This window comes from Nannospalax galili, unplaced genomic scaffold (genome assembly GCF_000622305.1).
Source record: "Nannospalax galili isolate Female #2095 unplaced genomic scaffold, S.galili_v1.0 scaffold408, whole genome shotgun sequence".
Classification (NCBI taxonomy): Eukaryota; Metazoa; Chordata; class Mammalia; order Rodentia; family Spalacidae; genus Nannospalax; species Nannospalax galili.
In genome coordinates this window covers 933363-957050 of record NW_008358662.1, presented here as the reverse complement: position 1 = coordinate 957050, position 23688 = coordinate 933363, and the positions used below count along the sequence as shown (strand labels likewise).

General features: G+C 37.4%; 1 protein-coding gene and 1 pseudogene across 1 annotated transcript in view; both read right to left on the bottom strand.

Moving 5' to 3' along the window:
- Nucleotides 1-23688, bottom strand: part of Mycbp2 (MYC binding protein 2) — a 343026-nt gene that overhangs the window by 295209 nt on the left and 24129 nt on the right. Inside the window, 1 exon segment of the mRNA XM_029558112.1 lies at nucleotides 14424-14499. Within this exon segment, the coding sequence (XP_029413972.1) occupies nucleotides 14424-14499 (76 nt within the window).
- LOC115068258 overlaps nucleotides 18036-23688 on the bottom strand; it is a 7393-nt pseudogene continuing 1740 nt past the window's right edge.

Genomic DNA, 23688 nt, shown 5'->3' with positions numbered 1-23688 from the left:
TAATAAATATATATATACACTTAAAAAAATATTATAGTTTCCAACTGCCGTCTAAAAACTCATCTTTATACCCCAAATTAAGTCCAGTTCTTGGATCTCATTAAAGGAACTTTTTGTAACAAGAGAATAGACAAATTTACAACTGGTCAAAATGCAGAGAATAAGTGACCACGGTGTACTCAGACTGAAACGGGATATCTAAAGCACAGCCCCTACAACTAAGGTTCAGGTAATATTGCAGAACAGGGGACAGAAATATTCAAGGAACTGAGGACTGTGATGGCTGCTGCATGACAGTTTCTTCAGTACAGGACAGGGAAGTTATTCTTATAAACTGTCAATAATAAGGTTGCCTGCAGAAGACCTGCTAAGACCATACCAGTCGACATGCCAATATGGATGGAGGAAAATTTCACAAGGCCCTACCATTAGATAAAGAGCTACAGATAGTCAATGGCTGTTGAGGGAGGATTAACAAGATCAGTTATTTTTTCCAGGAGACCCCAATCCTAAGTGATCAGTCCTAAACACATATAAACAAGAACAACACTAATTGGACTTAGTCAGTTGTATATTAAATATAAAAGCACATATATAACATAAATAAATATAGAAGAGGTGATGAATTTGAGAGGGGGTAATTGAAGGGATGATGAAAAAGTTGGGAGCTAGAAATGATGCAACTATAGTGTACTCATGTATGAAATACTCAGAAGGTATAACAGACACAAAACTGAAGATACAGAGAATGTAAATGAGCACAGGATCAACATCACTACCATCAAGAAAAAGTAAGGAAACACAGTACACACATCAGAATCTCTAAAATTACCAATACTGACAACCCCAAATGCTGGACAGATGCAAAGAAAGTGTAATGCAAATAGGCAAGTAAAAATGATAGAGCCATTTGGAAAAAAATATGGAAATTTCTTACAAAACTAAAAATATGTATATAACATAATCCAGTAATTGCATTCTTTAGTATTGAAAGATAAAAACTGTGAATCTGTAAATTGCTATTGTTAGGATATTTTTACATTATTAATTAATTCTACCTACATGAGCATTGAAGGTCTTTTCATCTTGTCATCTTCTTCAATTAATTTCTTCAATACTTTAAAGTTTTTATTACACACATCTTTAACTTCCTTGGTTAAATGTATTCCAAGATACATAGTTTTTGACACTATCATGAATATGACTGTTCTGCTGATTTCCTTTTCAGTCTGTCTGTTTCTGGTATATATGAATGCTAGTGATTTTTTTGTTGCTGTTAATTTTGTATCTATTCCACTGAATGTGTTTATCAGCTCTACAACTTTTTTAAATGGAGTCTACAGGGCCTTTAATGTATAGAATCTTATTATCTTCAAATAAGGATACTTTACTTCTTCCTTTCCCATTTGTATTCCCTTTTTCTCCTTCACTTGTCTTAATGCTCTATTTAAGACTTCAAGTATTACACTGAACAGGAAAAGAGAAAGTAGACATTTCTTGCTCCTGATTTTAATAGCAATACTTTCAGTTTTTCTTAGGATGTAGGGTTTTTTTTTCATTTTTAAATTTTTTATTGAATTTTTGTGTATTTCATACAGAACATCTCAATCATTCTTATACTCCCCTTACCCATTGGCTCCCTCCCATAGGCCCCCCACTGGAATTCATACATTCTGTCATTTGTGTTAAGGCCTATCATGTCAAGTTAGTATCCCCAGATGTCCCTCAGTGCAAGTTCATCCACTGAGGTCTAGTCAACCTATCTGGAGTTCCTCCCCCTTCAAGATCAGCTCTTTCTCAACCCAACACTAATCAGCTGCCAATAATTCTTTGAATAAGATTGGGGCCTGATGTCCATTTCCACAGTTCTGTGCTAGGTTTTTGTCTGCTTGAGTTTGCATGGGTCTTGTTGACATCACTGATGTAGGTTCATATGAGAAGGGTCCCAGGAGCCTGAAGGACTCTATTTCCATATGGTCATGCACCTCTTCCCTGGCTCTTACAATGTTTCCACCCCCTTCTTCAGAAATGGCCCCCAAGCCCTGGATGGGTGGATTTTAATATGAGACCTGTCAAACGACTCAAACTCTGCAGATTCTTGGTCTCTACATTTTGGTCATTTGTGGACTTTTGTGTTCCTGGTCTTCTGATGCATGAGGGAGCTTCGTTGATGAGAACTGAAAGATGCATTCGTGTTCTCGTCATCCCTTGTTCTATGTTCCATGAGTCTTAGATGTAGAGGTTGTGCCATAGATGTGCCACTTAAGGTTGGGCAATTCACAATCTCTGTATATGACCAGTTGTGGAACTCGGTAATAATCTGTCTGTTGAAAAAGAAGTTTCTTTGATGGGGGGTGACTGGGATACTTGTCTGTAAGTTTAATGATCCATATTTTGTACATAGTAAAAAATTACACTTGTCTAGGGATGTGAGAACCTTAGGGTTTTCTCTAAGATCTATGACATCTCCATCCATGTGTATATGGCTAGGTTTACAGTACCACACCTGGGTTTCCTCCCACTGAGTGGGCTTTAAGTCCAACTAGGTAGCTGTTGATTACCCCCAAGATAAAAGTGCCACTACTGCACCAATGGTGCTTGCTGTGCTGGTCACTGATACGGTTTTTAGGCCCTGAAGCTGGGGTTGGACCATCAATTGATATTCTTCCTTAGCAGCTTGCATAGTGTTCTCCAAAGCAATGAGAGCTAGCCTTCAAGGGAGGTGGCTTCCAGGTCAGTCCCAGCTCCACTGCTCCATATCCTATGTCCAAAATATGTTGTCATCAGCAATAGGGTTTACTTTCAAATTCTGGGAGGCAATCAAGGACTGTGGAGCCTGTGTAATTTTGGGAGTTTCTTGGATTACCCTGACCAACAGCTCAAAGGAAGGTTTCTCCTGTCTGGCACTGTTTCTTGTTATATAGCTCAGCTATACACATGGACTCATGTAGAGATATTATACATATAATTTCTCAGTAGACTTTTGGACTAACACAATTCCCTCTGGTTTTTTTATACTAGCTAGGCATTATTTATCTCTCCTCTCTCTCTCTCCCTGTCTTATCCTCCCTCACTGCTCTCCCCATTTAAAGTGACCCCATTTTCCCCATCTCTCCACTTATAATTCTGTCTGCTATTGAATTCCTTCTTCTCCTTCTTCCCTTTTATCCCCGTAGTTCCTTGTTCAGCATTCATTCTACTCCTCCCATTTAACTACCCCCATTCTACACATCTCTCCCTTAGTAACACCTGTATCCTATTGTTTTTCTCTCTCGGGTTCCTTCTTTCCCTTTACCTCACTGGTTCTCTTCCATTTTCCTAGTTCCTGCAGTTACATAAGAATTATACACTCATATATATGGATTTGTGGCTAGGATCCACAAATGAGGGAGAACAAATGCCTTTTGTTTTTCTGAGTCAGTGTTACTTCACTTAGTATAACAGTTTCTAGTTCCATCCATTTACCTGCAAATTTCATTATTTCATCTTTCTTTACTACGGAGTAGAATTCCATTGTGGAAATGTACCACATTTTATTAACCACTCATCAGTTGAGGGACACTTAGGTTGCTTCCATCTCTTAGCTATTGTGAAAAGAGCAGCAACAAACATGGTTGTACAAGTGTCTCTACAATAGGATGAGTCCTTTGGGTATATGCCAAGGAGTGGTATAACCAGGTCAAAAGGTAAGTTCATTTTTAGATTTTTAAGAGTTCTCCACACTGCCTTCCACATGGGTTGCATGAATTTGCAATCCCACCAGCAGTGAATGAGCATTCCTCCTTCCCCACATCCTGTCCAGCATTTGTTATCATTTACTCTCTTGATCTTAGCCAGTCTGACTGGGGTAAGATGAAATTTTAAAGTGGTTTTTAAAAATTTTTATTTATGGGGCTAAAGAGATGGCTCAGAGGTTAAGAACACTGCGGGGGGCTCTCCCTCTCTTTGCGGGTCGTTGGCCACCGGCCCACGAGGGCAGGGAGAGCAGAAGCGGCAAACGGGGTCAGGACGGCCAGTGAGCACTGACGGAAGACAGCCCTTCTGGGGAGACTGATCCCAGGTTGGTCCCAGGCGCAGTGAAACAGCAATGACACAGCTCCAGGCACAGTGAAAAACAGCTCCGTTTATTAGTGGGAAAACTAGAGAATTTATAGTGTGGAGGCAGTAGCAAAAGCCTCAGTTGATAGGTGCTCATAGTATGCTTTATTTACATGTGGTAGTGGGCTCCTATCGTCCGACCATCAGGCAATGCCTGATTATCATATAGAAAAAACCTGGGGGTAGTTTTTACTCCAGGTAACTATGCCAAAGGTCATGTTTCAGATAAGGTCAGGCATCCGTGCTTGGCGGCACTTTCCAGGTGAGCCAGGAAGAGAGCAGGAGGTCCCCTGCTGAAAAGGGGAGTTCTTCCATTTGGCGCCAAGCCCCTCAGGGCTATCCGGACATGGAGAAACTACAACCCTAACAGCAGGGTTTCCCAACAGAACACTGGCTGTTCTTGCAGAAGACCCAGGTTCAAATCCCAGCACCTACATGGCAGCTAACAATTTCCATAACTCCAGTTCCAGGGGATCCAACAGCCTCTTCTGCAACACCATGGGTATTGCATGACATAGGTGCACTTACCTACATGCTGGCAGCATACGCATATACATAAAAATAATATTTTTTAAAATGTTTTATTTATTATTTTTATTTTATGTGTACAAGTGTATTGACTGAATGTATATGAGAACACCCGTATCATGCAATACCAAGGAGGTCAGAAGAGGGTGTCGGATTCCCCTGGAACTGTAGTTAAGGATGGTTCTTAGCAACCAGGTGGGTGATGGGACTCAAACCAGGGTCCTCTGCAAGAGCAGTCAGTGCTCTTAATCCCTGAGTCATCTCTCCAGCCCCTCTTAAAGTGGTTTTAATTTGCATTTCCCTAATTACAAACAATATTGAACACAATTAAAAATGTTTTTCACAAATAAAAAAGATCTTTATTTCTTCTGAGTACTCTCATTTAGACCCTTAGCACATCATTTAATTGAATCACTTGCTTTTTTGATTCTTTGTGTTTTGAGTTCTTTAGATAGTCTGGATGTAAAACCTATGTCAGATGTGTTGCTGGTGAAGATTTTCTCCCACTCTGTGGGTTTTTTTTTTTTTTTTTTTCCCATCCTTGGTTGTTTCTTTTGCTGTACCGGTTTTTAGTTTAATGGGCTCCTACTTGGGGATTTTTTTTCCTTAATTCCTGAGCAACTTCTGTCCGATTTAGAAAGTCCTTTCCTACACCTATATCTTGTAAGTCACTGCCAATGTTTTCTTCTAACAGTTTCAAAGGTTTGAGTTTCACATTGAGGTAAGCCTTGGATTTATTTGGAGTTGATTTTTCTACAAGGTGAAAGATAAGCGTCTAGTTTCATTCTTTAACGGACGAAGATCCAGTTTTGCCAGCACCATTTGCTGAAGACACTGTCTTTCCTTCATTGTGTCTTCTTGGCATCCTTGTCAAATATCAGGTGTCTGAAATTGCATGTACTCATGTTTGGGTCTTCGACTGGGTTCCATTGATCTATATGTCTATTTTTGTGCAGGTACCATGCTGTTTTTATGGCTATAGGTCTGTTATATAGTTTGAGAATGAGTAATCACCTCAACATTGCTCTTTGTGCTCAGGGTCCTTTAGGCTCACTCTCCAGGGTTTTTTGTGCTTCCATATGAATTTAAGGATCATTTTTTCTAATTCTGTGCAGTATGTCATGGGGATTTTGATTGGGATTGCATTGAATCTGCATATTGCTTTTGGTAGGATGGTCATTTTCACAGTATTAATTTTTTCAATCCATAAGCATGGGAGGTCCATCCATCTTCTGGTGTCTTCCTCAATCTCTTTAAAATTTTTAAATTTTCATTGTTGAGATATTTGATATTTTTGATTGGGTTTATTATGAGTTTTTTTTTTTTAGTTTATTGTGAATGGGAGTTTATTCCTATACTCTTTGTCTGAGTGGTTGTTATCGAAATATAGAAAGACTACTGATTTTTGTAGATTACTTTTTAATTGTCACTTTTCCGAAAGTGTTAATCAGTTCTAGAGGAGTTTTCTGTTGGAATTTTGGGGATCTCTGAGATAAAGTATATCATCTGCAAAAACGGATAATCTGACCTCTTCTTCTCTAATTAGTACTCCTTTAATTTCCTTCTCTTGTCTTATTGCTCTAGCAAGAGTTTCAAGCACTATGTTGAAAAGGAGTAGAGATGGTAGACATGCCTGTCTGGTTCCTGATATTAATGGGAATGCTTCCAGTTTTTCTCCATTTAGAATGTTGGCTGTGGGAATGCTGTATATAGCTTTAATTATGTTGAGGTATGTTCCCTCCAGTCCAATTCCCTTTAGGAATTTTATCATGCATATTTAATTTCATCAAAGACCTTCTCTGTATCTATTAAGATGACCATGTGGTTCTTGTCTTTGAATCCATTTACATGATATATGATGTTTGTTGACTTACAAATATTGAACTATCTTTGCATCTTTGGAATAAAGCCAAGTTGATGATGGTGGAAGATCTTTTTGATGTGTGTCTGTATGCAATTTGCAAGTGTTTTGTTGAAAATTTTTTGCATCTATGTTCATTGAGGATATGGGTCTATAGTTTTCTTTTTTGGTTGTGTCTTTACTTGGTTTGGTTATTAGAGTGATGATGACTTCAAAGAAGGAATTTGGGAGTTCTCCCTCTGTTTCTATGTTTTCAAATAATTTACGCAGTACTAGCTTTAGCTCTTCTTTAAATGTCTGGTAGAATTCTGCTGTAAATCCATGTGGGCCTAGGCTTTTTTAAGTCAGGAGATTTTGTACTACTGTTTCAATTTCCTTGTATGTTATGGGTCTGTTTAAGCTGTTGATGTCTTCTTGGTTTAGCTTTGGTGAGTCCCATGATTTTAGATACACATCCATTTCTTTAAGGTTTTCAAATTTAATAGGGTATAGGTTTTAAAATATTCCCTTATAATGTTCTGGATCTTTTGGGGGTCTATTGTGAGGTTTCCCCTTTCATCTCTCATTTTGTTGATTTGGGTTTGTTCTTTCTTTCTTATGGTTAATTGGGCTAAGGGTCTATCTTGTTTATCTTTTAAAAGAATCAGCTCTTAGATTCATTGATTCTTTGTATTGTTTTCTCTGTTTCTATTTCATTAATATCTGCTCTGAATTTCATTATTTCTTTGCATCTGCTGGGTTCAGGTTTAATTTGTTTTTGCCTTTCCAGAATCTTGAGTTGCAATATTGTATCATTTATTTGTACTGTTTCTGACTTTTTTTTTCTTTTTTTTTTTTTTTTTTTTTGGTCTTTTTGAGAAAGGGTCTCCCTGTAGCCCTAGCTGTCCTGGAACTCACTATGTAGACCAGGCTGGCCTTGAACTCACAGAGATCAGCCTGCCTCTGGAGTGCTGGGATTAAAGGCGTGTGCCACCACGCCTGGCTTGTTTCTGGCTTTTTTAATGTATGCACCTAGAGCTATAAACTTCCCTCTTAGGGCTGCTTTTAAAGTGTCACAGAGGGTTTGTTGTGTTGTATTATTCTTTTCATTTAGTTCCAAGAATTCTTTTATTTTTTTCTTAATTTTTTCTTTGATCCATTCATCATTCAGAAATGTGTTGTTTAATCTCCATGAGTTCGTATAGTTACTAGGGCTTCTTTTAGTGCTGATTTTAAGCTTTCTTGTGTTGTGGCCTGATAGAATGCATGGAATTATTTTAATTTCTTTGTCTTTGTTGAGGTTTCTTTAGTGCTCCATTAAGTGATCAATTTTTGAGAAAGTTCCATGGGGCAGTGAATAGAAAGTATATTCTTTGGTGTTTGGGTGGAATATTCAGTAAATGTCTGTTAGGTTCATCTGATGTATGGTATCATTTAATTGAGATGTTGCTATTTGTTCTTTGTCCAGTTGACCAGTCTAATGGAGACAGTGGGGTATTGAAGTCCCCTACTATTATTGAGTTGGGGTTAATCTGTGTCTTAAAGTCCTGTAGTGTTGTTTTTATGAATTTGGGAGTACCAGAGTTTGGTGAATATATGTTCATGATTGTAGTATCTTCTTGGTCAATTGTTCCTTTAACAGAATGAAGTGACCCTCTTTATCTCTTCTGATTAGTTTTAGATTGAAGTCTTTTTGGTCAAATATTAGAACTGCAACTCCTGCTTGTTTCTTAGTGCCATTTGCTTGGAATATTTTTTTCCATCCTTTAACCCTAACATAGTGCCTGTCCTTGAAGATGAGATGGGTTTCTTGCTGACAACAAAAGGATAGATTTTGTTTCTTAATCCATTCAACTAACCTGTGTTTTTTGACTGGGGAGTTCAGTGCATTGATATTTAAAGTTACTACTGAAAGATGTGTATTGGTTGCCGTCATTTTAATATGTTTGCGTTCTTGGTCTAATTTTGTGTTTCCACAATTGTGCCTTCATTTAGTTTCTTTCTGCTGCCCCTGGCATAGTTGTTCCTTTCTCCTTTCTTTGTATGGCTTCAAGTATTCTTTGAAGGGCTGGTTTTGTGGACATGTATTCTTCCAGACTATTTATATTGTGGAAGATTTTTCTTTCCCCTTCAACTATAACAGACATTTTTGCTGGGTAAAGTATTCTGGGTTGGCATCTATGGTCATTTAGATCTGGGAATACAGGCTCTTCTGGCTTTCATAGTTGATAAGTCAGCTGTAATTTTGATAGGTTTCCCTTTATATGTCAGTTGTTTTCTTTTGCAGCTTTCAGTATTCTCTCTTTGTTCTGTATATTTAGTGTTTTTCCTGTGATATGCTATGGGGAGTTTCTTTTCTGGTCCTATTTGGTGTTCTATGCGCTTCTTGTATTTGTATGGGCACAGCTTTCCTTAATTTGAGGAAAATCTCTTCCACAATCCTGTTGAAGATCTGGTCCATACCATTAACCTGAAATTCTTCTCCTTCCTCTATGCCTATGATACATAGATATTTGGTCTTTGCATGGCATCCCACATTTTCTGCATATTCCATTCCATTTTTCCCCATAACCTTTGCTTGAGTAGTCCAATTCTTTAAACTTATCATCCAGTCTTAATATTCTGTTTTCTATTTCATTCATTCTAGAGGTGAGGCTTTCTTCTGTTGTTTTAAACTGGCTTGTTGAGTTTTTCACTCCCTTCTTTATTTCAGCCTGAGTTTTCTTCAATATTTCTATCTCTTTTGTGAATTCAGTCAGAAGTTTATCCCTATCTTCTTTTTGATTTGTGTGTTTTTTAAGTTCATTGAATTCTTTGATCATGTTTATAACTGTTCTTTTAAATTTTGTGTCCTGGGTTATCTTAGGGGGTTCTCCTTGTAGAATTCTTCTATAGGACTGGTGGTGTTTGGTAGGAACATATTATTTTAGTTTTCCAAATTACTATTTTTCTACTGCTAAAGAAACCTGACATGCTTGGTATCAGGAAGCAGAGAAATTTTGCTATGCAATAGATTTGATTTATCCTGTAAGAAAGTGAAGTAACATGCTAGGGGAGGTTTTATCAGAGGTTTAAGGAAAATGGCAAAGTTTCTTTTCACTTATTTATTGATTTTTTTAATATTTTATTTATTATTTTTACCTTATGTGTATGAATGTATTGCCTGCATGCAAGTGCACCTGTGTCGTGCAATGCCATGGAGGTCAGAAGAGTGCCTGAGATTCCCCCAGAACTGGAGTTAAGGACAGCCTGCAGCCACCATGTGGGTGCTGGGAATTGAACCTGTGTCCTCTGCAAGAGCAGTCACTGCTTCTAACTGCTGAGCCATCTCTCCAGCCCCTATTTATTGTTTTTTATGTGTATGAGTGTTTTTTCTGCATGTATGTTGCCTGCAGAGGCCAAAAGAGGGTGTCATATCTCTGGAACTGGAGCTACTGATGGTTGTTACCTGCTATGTAAATGCTGGGACCCAAACCCATGTCCTCTGCAAGAGCAGCCAGTGCTCTTACCCACTGAGACACCTCTTCAGGCCCCAAAATGGCAAAGTTTTTTTAAATTAACTGCCATGGAAAACTATTTGACAAGAAAACTAATCAAAAATGTCTAATTATGTGAGGTTACTTATCAAAATCTATTATTATCATCAATTTACTCATTTAACTGACTTCAACAGCATAAAATCCCACCTGTAGAGAAGAAAAAAATAGGTAGATTTATACAAAAGTGAGTTTTATCAGGTAGTGCAATAAATATATGAGAGATGTGATAGGAAAAATAATGACCTCCAAGAAAACTAAACCCCAATCCAGGAACCTAAGACAACAATACCTTTACATGGTAAAAGGAATTCTGCAGTTGTGACTAAATTAAGAATCTTGCAAGGAGAAATTGTGATAGATTATCTGGATGGGCCAATATATTCATGAAAGTCTTCCATAAATTGAAAATAGGAACAGGACAGTCCGAGAAGGAGATGTAACAAGAGTAAAATGCCATAATGACATAGCAGAAGAAGCAACCACTGCTGGCTTTGATGCATCAAAGAGGCCACAGTCTATGGAATGCAGTAGTCTTGAGAAGCTGAGAAAGACAAGCAATACATGCCTTCCTAAGAACCTCTAGAAGGGATATAGTTTTGTTGACGCCATGATTTTAACACAGTGAGATCTGGTTGGGGCTTCTATAACTGTAAGACAACTTGTATGGCATGTTTTGTTGTTTTGCTTTTTGGTTTTTTGTTTTGTTTTTTGTTTTTGTTTTGTTTTTGTTTTGTTTTGTTGAGACAGGGTCTTGTTTTTGTTTTGTTTTTGTTTTGTTTTGTTGAGACAGGGTCTCCCTGTAGCCACAGCTGGCCTAGAGCTCGGTATAATTCCTATTCCAGGGGATCCGATGCCCTCTTCTGGCCTCTGCAGGCATTGCATAACATGGGTGCACTTACATATGTGTAGGCAAAACACTCTCATATATATATATATATATATATATATATATATATATATATGTATATATATACATATACATATATAATATAAATAAAAATTTTAAAGTTTTTCTAATCAGAAAAGATGTGTTTCCTAAATAAGCTGAATAAAGCAGATACCTGATGGAAGAAGAGAATAAAGGGGTCAATGACAGCAGTAAGGATAGAAAGTGGTGAGGCCAAAGCAGGCAGATCTCTGTGACACGGAGGCCAGCCTGGTTTACAAGGCAAGTTCCAGATCTGCTGGAGCTACAGGGAGATCCTATCTTTTAAAAAAGGTGGGGGGAGGGGGGCGAAGTAGCATTTTAAAAATAATTTAAAAGAGAGGTGGAAAGCAATCTGGAAACCGTAACAGAAAGCAAGAAGACAGTATTTTACTATTCTCTATATTCATCCTGAACAGATGCTTCATATTCATCTTTGCATCCCAGACACCTAGTCTGCAATTAAGGTTTAGGAAATAAATGAGTTTATTTATATCATTCTTATCATGAGCAGTTTCTAAAAATGGAAATGACAAATCAAGAAAAGAAAATTTGAATTACTAGAGGCACAAAGCTAATTAGAGCCTAGCTGAAGGAGATAAAAACTTTGACTTCCCATTTCTTCCTGGATATATCATGCTTCAAGAGTATCACCCAATGAAACCTTGAAAGAATTTTAAAAGCTGCTAAAGATTCCTATACTCTAACTCTTCACACAGCACCAAAACTATAAAGAGGGTAGGAGTTGAAAATCTGAATGACTATTTTTATAGGTGTTTTAGATATTAAGAGAATTTTCTACGTCTTTCTTCTATTATAAAAGCAAAAATAATGACAGGTGATAAAAGTGAAAACCTATTACTCATCTGTCCTTCCAACAATACTTTCTTCGGAGTAACTAATTCTCACCTGGTTCATGTGGGAACTCCAGTCATTGCTGGGTTACAAACATAGTATTTCAGTCTAATCAAATTTAACCATCTTCCCTGCCAAAGTGAATAGCACAATTCAATAAAGATCCTGCCCATGACATTCTACCAAAACTTGTAAAAGAGACTGCCTTTACTCAAAGAAACTGAAGGTGGCACTGGTAGAAGCTTCTATCCTTAGCTGTAGGCAATGAGCACACATACAGAGGAAAGCAAAAGCAACAGATAAAGACACATTCATGACATATTTGTTTTAATTTAAATTTTTTGAGACTTTCATACATGAGTACTATATTCACAACTTTTCCACCTCTCCCTCTTCCTCCTCCACTCCTCTCCTCTTCCCAACTCCCTCTCAAATTCATGACCTCATCTTTATTATTGTGACACACACATACATACATTTGACACACACACACATATGTACAACCTACTGAGTCCACTTAATGTTACTTATTTGTAAGTATGTTTAGGGCTGATCATTTTGGATTGGATAATCTATTAGGGGGTCATCCCTGGAGCAAAATGATTCTTCCTCTCTCAGCAAACACAGATTACCTATAGCTCATCATCTAGTGGTGGAGCCCTGTGAAAATCTCCCATCCAGGTGGCATGCTGATTGGTGGTATCATTATGCAAGTCTTGTTTAGGCAACTACACTGTTGAGATTTCATGGTATAGCTTCCCTGACATGTCTAGAAGATACTATCTTGCAGCAGATGTCCTGGTCCTTTTACAACCTGTCAATCTGTCCTCCCTCTTGCTGAAAACACCACACACTTCGGACAGAGGAATTGGAGAAACTGAACTGGAACTGACCTGATAACATTATTTAATCCATGCATTCATCTTTGTTCCAAGATAAAGCTAACAAATAAACTCCATCCCCCACACGCTAATTTATTATATTTTTGTTTACTATTTTAAAGTAGACTTTTCAAAAAACATTAATCAGAAAAGGCAAGAAGCACTTGCTTCTGTAGGTTAAATGTTACATAGAGCTATAAACTCTATTTCTGTGAACCAAAGAAGAGATGTTCAGAAACCATAGTTATTACTTTATTCTTCTGGTCTAGACTTCATACCACTGCTGCTCAATAGAAAAGATTCTTCTATAGAAAGTTAGCTCTGATCACTGCAGCTGCTTAAGACAAAACTAGATAGATTTTATTAACAGTATTTCTACATTAGAATGACATACGAGTGAGAAACCTGATCTCTTAACGTCCTTCAGTTAAAATATTCTATATTGCTTTTTCTTCTGTACAGCTACAAATAATCCAAAAAAGCTCAGAGCAATACAGACACACCAAGAGTTTCCTTAATTCATGAAGAAAGGCATATAATGAATTCAAATCCAAGGCCAAATGCACAAGCCAATTTTGAAGTTTTTAGTACAAGTAGTCAGAATGAAGAAAGAGAAAAGCAAAGGACATGTTCCCCACAAGGAATGAGCATAGTAAGATGAGTAATGAACAGTTTTCAGTACACCCAGATACAAACTTCCAGGATACCAGTCAAGAAATAACTCAAAGTAGAGGCAAAATAAAAAAGTAAAAACAAAGAATAAAAGCTACTTTTCTTTGAAGATAGGGCCACAGTGCTCATGTCCCAGTGGATGGCTCCACACCCATTTGCACATGGTCAGCACTAATTGTACTCAGTGGGTTATTAGTAATACTAATAATTTTTTAAAATGACATGAAGTTAGAAGGGAAATGGGTTGGTAGGTACCAGGGGTAGTTGGAGGGAAATAATTGGGGGCGGGGGTGAATAATATAAAAAAAACATTGTATACAAGTATGACATTTTCATGCCCTGTTCTGACTTTTTTCTAGTTCCCTGTCTAGAATTTGTAATGCTAATTACTCTTGTCTTTACTTCTCCTTCACATCTCCCATTCATGATTCAAGGACTTTCTTCTTCTCTTAGAGACAAGAGTAATGCAATTTGGGAGTCTTTTAGATAGACCCACCAAAGGGGTACCCCAATTGCCTCACCCTGCGTCCCTGTTCAGCATGGAAGAAGCCAGAGCGGTCGTCGTCCCTATTCCTTATTGGCAATTTGGGTAAACCCTTCAGAGGATGGTGTGATAAGAATAGGAGGTAGGAATTGGCTAGGCAGTTAGGGTAAAAAGGCCCCAAAGAAATGCAGTCAGTTTCTTGGCTAAAAGTCAAAATCTCCTTGGGCCTGTTAGCAACATACTCTGTTCCAAAGGCCAAAAATGTCAGAAGTATTTGGGAGCTTGTATCTAATCCTTAAAAGATTTTAGGGTTACCTCTTCAGAGGGGGGATTGTTGGAGGGGAGGGAGTGGGCACGGATTTGATCAAAACACCTTATATACACATATGAAATTCTCAATAAAGTTTTTGTAAAAATTTTTTTTAAAGTATGAAATTTTCAAAGAATAAACTTTAAAAACTATTTTTAAGAGAGGCTCTTACAAAATTACTTCAACGCACAGAATAATCTGCTAATTATACTCATGGTTTAAATTTTATCATTCTTATTCAAATTATCATATAAGAAAACCCTTATTCCCTATAAGTTACTAGAAGTTTACCTTGCTTCTTGTCTTTACTTTTGATTTGCTCTTCTGTTTTCTTTTCAATTTCTTCTTATTTAAAATTTTCTTATTTCTAAAAATTAAAAAGTGCAAAAAATTATGAATGTTTACATCATGACATACAAAACCACTGAAAACAGGTATTTTCAAAATAGACATATGCATATTTCTTTTATAACTTCTATGAAACAGCACACTCTACGTACATATAAAATACTAACATACAAGTGGCTAATAAGAAGATAACACTGGGGGCTGGAGAGACAGCTCAGCAGTTAAGAGCACTGCTCTTGCAGAGGACCCAGACTGGATTCCCAACACCCACATGGTGGCAAAAAACCATCCATAACTCCAGTTCCAGGGGAAGCAATGCCCTCTTCTGACCTCTGCAGGCACTGCACAACAGAGGTGCATTTACATACATTCAGGCAATATACTCACTCATACACACAAAAATAAAATTTTTAAAAAGAAAACTTCTGACAGCTATGAAATACATATTAAATATAATTACTAAAAAAACTGAATTCTACAAAACCTTTTATAAAAGCAAAACAAACTATTGAGCGAAATTTAAAAAACAAAAAACAAAAATAAATTTTTTCAAGAACAAGGAGATGCTCACTGGGTCAAGATGCCTGCCACTGAGTCTGATGAACTAAGTTCAATCCTGGAATCTACATGGTGGTAGAAAAGATCCAACTCCAGAAAGCTTTCCTCTGACCTCACACATGCTGTGACATACACGGCACGACTGTGTGCATACACACATAGCAAATAAATAAATGTAATTGAAGAAGCCACACTTTTTTCAACAGTAGGAATTGCTTATAAACAGCAGCATATTCCCTTCCAAGGGGGGTTGGAGGGGGGAACTGGTCTTTATTATAATGAAAGCTACAATGCTTCTAGAAAGGTTAGAGTCATTTTTCACTAAATTACTATTAACATAAAGAAAATCTTGAACTCATACCCTTAGCAACTAGTTTTTAGTACCTCAGTGCTATGACTGAATTTTTCATTATGAAAAAGCAATCTGAGTAATTTTGAAAAACATATCATCCCTGGAAATGGGGAGTGAGGATAAGAATTGAAGTGGGTGAAAGAAGAGGCAGGCAAACATTTTATTTCCATATCAATATTTTGTATGTTTACTAAGCAGAGTAGCACACTGCTAGGGAACACGGGTACAAAATGAAAAGGAGAGTTCTTGCTCTGGAGGAGCTCTGGGACTTGAATGGAAAGCACAGTTTATTTTAACAGTAGCAAGAGAATGCTACTGCTGTAACACAGACAGAAGGGAGCCTGCACAGAGGTTTTCTATCTGTAATCCCAGCACTCAGCAACAGTGAGGCAGGAGAATTGGGAATTTGAGACCACCCTGTGCTACACAAAGAGTGCCTAGTTTAGGACCAAACAGAAAACAGAAAAAAAGAGCATCTGGTGAGAAGGCTCAAACAGGTAAAGGTGCTAGCTACCAATATTGATGACCTGAGTCCAATAGCTAGGTCCCACATGGTGGAGGGAGAGAACCAACTCCCACAAGTTGTCCTCTGACCTATACACACCTACACACACACACACACACAGAGAGAGAGAGAGAGAGAGAGAGAGAGAGAGAGAGAGAGAGAGAGAAACATACACATACAAAGACATACACAAAGACAAACACACACATATACACACACTACATAAACATATACATAAGAAAAGAAATGTAATTTAAAAAAATAAACAGAAAATGGGGAGACAGAGGAACTAAAAGGGAGGAAAACAGAGGGTATAACCATGATCACAATGATGATTCTAGACAGTGAGGTCAAGTCCTTAAGATATCGTTAACTACTTTGATGGAAGCAGTGTCAAAAGAAAAAAAAATTCTAAAACTATGTCATTTGTAGGCAGGAAGGCTCTTCTCCCAAATAGGGAAGTCAGGTAAAAGAGTTAATTTACTAAGAAAAATGGGCTCCCTTTTCAAGTAATTAAAGTGTCAGTGAGATGGATATGAGAAACCAGCACAAGAAAATCTGATTTCTAACAGTTTCTGAAGTTCACTCCTCAAATTGAAATAATAACAAGATCCTGATAATTACATCTCATAATAGCTCTCAATTCCATCCACAGCATCTGTACTGCAACTACTCTAATAGACTATCACTACCACTTGCCTGGACCATGGCAAAGTTTAACTCACTTCTGAACATCCATACTCCCTCCACCTCCTTCGATCTATTCTATACATAAGAATCCTTAAAACACATATTTAAGAAAGCAATTCTCCCACTTAAACCTTAGTTCTCAATTCTCTTAAAACAAAGTCCTAACGGCACTGACATAATTTAAAAGATCCTCTTTCAACATCTGGCCATGGCCACATCTCCCACTTCAATTTGCATTTTAGAGTTACTAAAAAGAGTCACTATTAAGGGGGGAAACTACATGAGGCAAATTTGTATCCAACACTAGAAAATGAAATTTCTATTTGCTAGTAACACAATGTTCTAATATATGATATTTGAGAACTAATAAATTTTTCATGATACGTAAGGATAGACAACATTTCAGAAACCAGTCTTACACATTAACAATTTACCTTGGAATTTCTGACGACTTAGAACTTTAGATCCTAAATCAATAGAAACATTGTGAAGAATGTCTGGAATTGGTCTTGTAAGACTTTTATTCTTTACACAAAAAGAAACTCACTGATGTTCTTTAAGGGAGAGACACTAGACAGACTGAACAGGCTCCAGTGGGTGAACTCACACCGAAGGACATCTGCATACACAAACTTGACTCAATAGGCCTTAACATCTATGATAAAAACTCATGAAGTCCTGCGGGCAGGCTATGAGGGAGTGCAGATGAGAAAAGGGGGGGCTAAATATGGTTAAGATGTATTATATGAAATCCACAAAAATCCAATAAAATATTTTTAAATGAATCTCACACCCATGAGACTTAAAATAAATATGGTTAAAAATGAAAAGCAAAATGCTTTTAAAGTGACTTTAATATTTATCCAAATACTTTAAAAATAATATGAAGAAATTTAACAGTTACATTATTTAAGGAAAACTAAATATTTCTGCAAAATAAGAACAATCTGAGCCCATAAAAGTTGTTCAGCTGTATATGGCATTAGTTTCTCTATCAGCTTATTACTAGGTCTGTTTTCTAACAAAACACAAATCATAATTTAATTTTAAAAATTCTCATTCAGCCAAGCATGATGGCACACACCTTTAACCCTAGCACTCAGGAAGTGGGGGCAGGTAGATCTCTGTGAGATGGAGACCAGCCTGGTATGCACAGAGTTCCAGACTAGCTGGGGCTATAAGGAGACCTTGTCTTGAAAAGACCAAAAGAAAAAAAAAAAAACCAAACCTTCTCATTCAAATATATTACTTCAAAAGTCAAATAAATAGATGAAGAACATTATCTCTAAGATTCCTTCTAACTTAAATACCAGGGTTTTGATAAATTCAAATTTACAGAATATTTGAGATTAAAAGATTTTGATCTTTTACCTAATTTTATATAGTAATGAAAACAAAAAAAAAAAACCCAAGCAAACAAACAACAACAACAACAACAACAACACACGTGCTAAGCCTATAATCCAAACCAAAAAAAAAAAAGGGAAAATTTTTCTGCAAAGGACCAGAGGATAATTACTCTTTGGGGACTACAAGATTCCTGGGTAACTGCTTACTTACTACAATATGAAGACAACCATGGACAGTGCACAAATAGGTGAGTACGGCTGTGTGAAGTAAAATTTTATCTCTGGCCGGGTGTAGTAGCGGATGCCTTTAACCACAGCACTCAGGAGGCAGAGGCATGCAGATCTCTGAGTTCAAGGCTACCCTGGTCTACATAGCAAATTCTAGGCCAGCTGGGGCTACAGGAAAACCTCATATCAAAAATGCTAAAAAAAAAAAAAAATGTATTTCTGAATGCTGACATTTGTGTTTTAAATAATTTTCTTGTATCACAAAGTAAAACAAGTTTGGTTCCCAGGCTATTGTTTGCTCATATAAGTTACTATAACTGAAAGTGAGGCTGGGGAGAAAATGGCAACAGTAAAAAGTGTCTGAACATGCAGCAACCAAAACCTAATTCAAAATCAAACACAAAATGAATCCCAGCTGTTCCTGGCAGTGCTAATCCATGTTGTATCACACAATTACACTGCAGCCTTCGTTCTGAACACACAGTGTATGATGCACTTTGCACTACACTGTGATGTCACACATCACCAGTGAACATTGCTGTACTACTTCTGTGCATACAAAGTTTTCTGCTCTTATAGAAACATAATGGTCTAATTATGAAAATGAAGACAGTGTTTTAATAATCATTCTTCAACATGTATCAAATTAGTATGTCTCAAATTAGTATTGTGTTAAAATGTTCAATTTTTAATAATTGTTATTTTGAGGCACATACTTCAATTTCAACCCACAGCCTCTTTAAATCCATCTTTTCTCTCATTTGTAGCAAAGGATGACATCTGTTTTAATAGTATTTGAAAACTGGGAGTCCTGTGTTTCTGAATCTTATTCTGAATATTTACATGTCTTGGGTTTGCCCCTGAAAGTTGCCAGCCAATGGTACCAACTATACAAGAGAGGGTGACTCTTGGAAACTTGGTTTTTGTGACTAGCATGACTTATTCATATGCCTAGTGGGCTACAGAGAAACCACAGCTATGTGTAGTTAAAATAGAAAAAAATAAAAGTGGTTCCTTTTAGGTACAAATGTGTGTTTAAATTTTCACAATAAACAATATTTCTAAGGGAAGATTTCCCTACATTTAAAAATAAGATAAGTTGAACAGACCTTAAAATGATTCTTTCCACTTCAACTCTTTTTTTTTCTTTTTTTTTAGTTTTTGAGATTGGTTAAGACAGGGCAGTCACTGAGGGCAATGCCCAAGAAGATGTCTAAGAAAGTGGATATATTATATTCCCCATCTACTTTCCCTCACTCACCCACTCCTTTTCACCCTTAGGTTTTAAAATCAAAATAGAGTCTTACAAGGTCTTAAAATGAACTTCACATGAATGTAGCTTTATGATATGAAAGCATCCACTATTTTGCAAAGAGCAAATTCTTCTGTCCTTATTTGTTCACCAGTTGTCAATATCCTAAAAAAAAAATATATGGTTTTTCACAGCTGGGCATGGTGGTGCACACCTTTAATCCCAGCAACTGGTAGGCAGAGGTAGGCATCTGTAAGTTCAAGGCCAGGCTGGTCTACATAGCAAGTTTCAGGTCAGCTGAGGCTACAGGGAAACCCTGTCTCAAAAAGACCAAAAAAGTTTAAATTAAAAAAAAATACAAATACGTTTTTTTCTTCATAATGACACCTACATGTAGCTGGCTGGCCATCCTGGTATGCCTTACAGCCTAAATGTCTAACACTGTCAAACAAGAGCTGCACTGTTGTTTCTCATGCCAGAACATTCTGAGCAGTCCCAGTGTTTATCTGTATATCTCGGCAGATCTTGAAGAGGCAACACTGGAACTCCTCATCAGAGTCATTCTTGCTTCTGCCATAGGTCTCACAGCATTTGTCATGTTAACTGCAGCACTTCATCAGGGAAAGCATGCCAATAAGATGAACATTAAACAGTGGAGAGCCACATCCATTTAGTGGAGACAGTGTATATTCACAGCAGAGAAGAGGCTTCCATTACTAAACTTTTACTGGCAGAGCTCATTCCAGGAGGTTCAAAGCAGCATCCAAGTCAGGGTCCATCTTGTGACTGTTACTGTAAATGGTCTTCAGGTGACTCTCCAGTTGGTGCTCTGCTCTTGGCACCTGACAGTGGTAGCCAGGAAGAATAGGGGGGCAAGTGCAGGCTACCTGCACAACCTCAGCCAAATGAGGCTACATTCTGCTCTACAGGTCCCTGTTGTCCTGTCCCCACTCCCTTATGCTCTAGGCAACAGCACAGACTCCTATGTGCACCATGCTTTCAACTCCTTTCAAGATTGCTTGAACATCCTCATGGCAGCCAGAGCAGTCTATAACTCCAATTCCAGGAAATCTGATGCCTTTTTCTGGCCTCTGTGGGCACCAGGCATGCACATGGTCCACTTATACACATGTAACCCAAACATTCATACACATAACATAAAAAATAAACAACAAATAAAATCTTTTTTAAAAAGATAGCTTGAAAACCCAGGTATTCAAGTTAGGTCACAGATCATACAAAAACAGGAATTGGACCTGGTGGGGAGAACTTAAAATACAGGGGTGGCAAAATGAACAAAATGACATGATTTTCAACATAATCTATAGAAGGAGAAAAAAATGGACATTCTTGAAGTGAAAAGTAAGTGGAATGTCACCCCCCCATCCATGAAATGTTCAAAGATCTCCTGTAGAAGCCTGAATTTTGGATAGAACCAAGCCTCTGCTATGTGAACATAATTATTGCAATCCTGCAGGAGTCCATCTCATAAAAAGGACAGCTGAGTTACTAATGGGAAGAGTGCATATTCAGTGTAGATACACTGAACAAGGGGTTATTTCATATTGAAGGCAGGGTGGAGCTGCACAATGTGACATTTCATGATGCTACTAGATCAGCATATAATTTAAAATTCAGAAGTTGTATATATCTGGAATTTTCTTTTTGGGGGGTTATATGCACTAGGTATCAAAAATATTATAATTTTTTATAATTAACCACAAGTAGCTGACATTTCACAAAGCAAAACTGAAGATGGAGAAGGTGTTAACATATTTGAAATTACAGACTGCATTTAACTGCCATGAGGATGTTCAAGCTATCTTGAAAGGAGTTGTAAGCATGACACACAGAGTAGTCAAGCCCCAGATCTATGCTGTTGCCTAGAGGATGTAGTAATAGGGATAGACAATGTTACACAGTTTGAACAGTAGGAAAGAATACAAGAAAATAGTTTCAAGAATTTCAAATGAAACCCAAAGAAAAATACCCAAATTCAAATAAAATTTTAAAGGGGCCATCAAGATAGCTCAGTGGGTAAAGGCACTTGCCTCTAAGCCTGTGGACCTGAGTTCAATCTCAGGACCCACAAGGTGGAAGGAGAGAACCTACTCCCATGGGTTGTCCTCTAACCTCCATGTGTATACCACGGCATGCACATAAATACACACAAACATATTTTTTGTATGTAAAAAATCCTGCAAAGCCTAAAGTTAGTAAAAGAAGTAAGATGAAGTAAACAAAGTAGAGAGAGTAAGGGAGGGAGGGAGGGAACTGAAAAAATATATGGAAATAATTATTGGCAACTTTCCAAAACTGGAGAAGGAAATTAGTTCAGAGATTTAAATCCAGGGAACTTCTAGTAGAAAAATGCAAAACAAATCTTATCTATGTATTCTCCAGTCAAATTGCTGAAACAAAAGATAAAAAGAAAAATTTTAAAGCAGCCAGAAAAAGAGATGCACTCAAAGAAACAATAAGAGCAAAAGTTTCTTTGTATTAAAAAGTATTGGGAAGCAGTGGGACTAGCAGCTAGAATTACATACCTGCCAATAACATCCTTCAAAAATGAATACTGTACCAGAAAGATGGCTCAAGTTAAGGGTCTTACCCACACAAGCCTGAAGATCTGTGTTCAATCCCTGGAACCCACATAAAAAGCTACAAGTAGTGGCACACATCTATAATCCCATGTATAATCCTCCACATGGGAGGAGGAGACAGAACTGGCTGAAAGCTCATGGGCAGCTAGGCTGAAGTATACAGTGAAGTAGCAGAAACAAGACAGACTGTACCTCAACATGGTGGACGGTGAGAACCAGCTCTGGGAAGTGGTTCAGTTGTCCTCTGAGCTCCACACACCTGCCATGGCATATATGCTCACTCCCTACCAGCAATAAAAAAAAGTGCAGGGTTGAAGAGATAGCTCAGCAGTTAAGAGCACCTTAACTGCTCTTCCAGGAGACCCAGGTTTGATTCCCAGCACCCACGTGACAGCCAACAACTATCCATAACTCCAGCTCCAGGGGACTCTGACACCCTCTTCTGACATCCACAGGCATTGCATGACATGGATGCACTTACACACATGCAGGCAATACACTCATAAAATAAAAATAATTTATTTTTAAAAACTTGCATTTGTAGCCAGGTGTGGTGGCGCACACCTTTAATACCAGCACTTGGGAGGAAGAGGCATGTGGATCTTTGTGAGTTCGAGGCTAGCCTGGTCTACATAGTGAGCTCCAGGACAGCTGGGGCTACAGGGAGACCGTGTCTCAAAAAGACAAAAAAAAGAAAAAGAAAATCCTGCATTTGAGCAAATGAAATAGAAAGCAGAGTCAGAGAAAACCACAGAGCTGAGATTAATAAGATTTGTCAGAAAAATTTTAAAGTATAAATTACTGATATAAGAAATAAGAAGACATTAGTACAAATGTTATCTAATTGCCTGAAAAATATAACAACACTAGACAAATGCAGTATCTAAATATTCTTGGATCCACGAGGAGGAAAAAGGGAGGAAGGGAAGGAGGGAGGGAGGACTTGAACACCTATTCAAAATCTTCCTACAGAGAAAAAGATTTGTGAATTCACTGGTGAATTCTTCCCAAAAATCCCCTGGAAAATTCTTTCAAACAGTAGAAATCTTGGGCTAACTCTTCCAAAGATTTTGAAAACAAGAAACATTTCCTAATTCAGGCTAGATCTTGTATAACAAAACCTGAAAAAGATATTTCAAATGCAAAAATGTTATATATATTTTCTATGAACATAAAAAATTTAAATATTATACAGCTAGAAGGTGGAATAAATCTAAATGTTCATCGTTAATGAATTAACAAAATGTGGCATTTCTATATAGCAGGATATTATTGGTTATAAAAATCAGTTAACTACTGACTCATTATAATATGGAAGAGGCTTGAATACATGCAAATGTGAAAGAAACAAAGGCCAAAAAAGTCACCAATTATCTGATTCTGTTTATAGGACATATCTAGAAAAGCAAATACACAAAATCAGGAAGTTGGTTAGTAACTGCAGCAGGTGAAAGGAGACTCTACAGGACTGTAAGCAGCTAAAGAATCTCTTTTCAGAGTGACAATGTGAGTTCAAGGCTAGCCCGGTCTACATAGTGAGTTCCAGAAGAGCTGGAGCTACAGGGAGACCCTGTCTCAAAAAGACAAAAAGAAAAAAAAAAAGTCCTAGTTGTACAATTCTGTGAACACCTTTTTTTAAAAAACAAGCTGTGTAGCTTGCTTTTAAAGAGT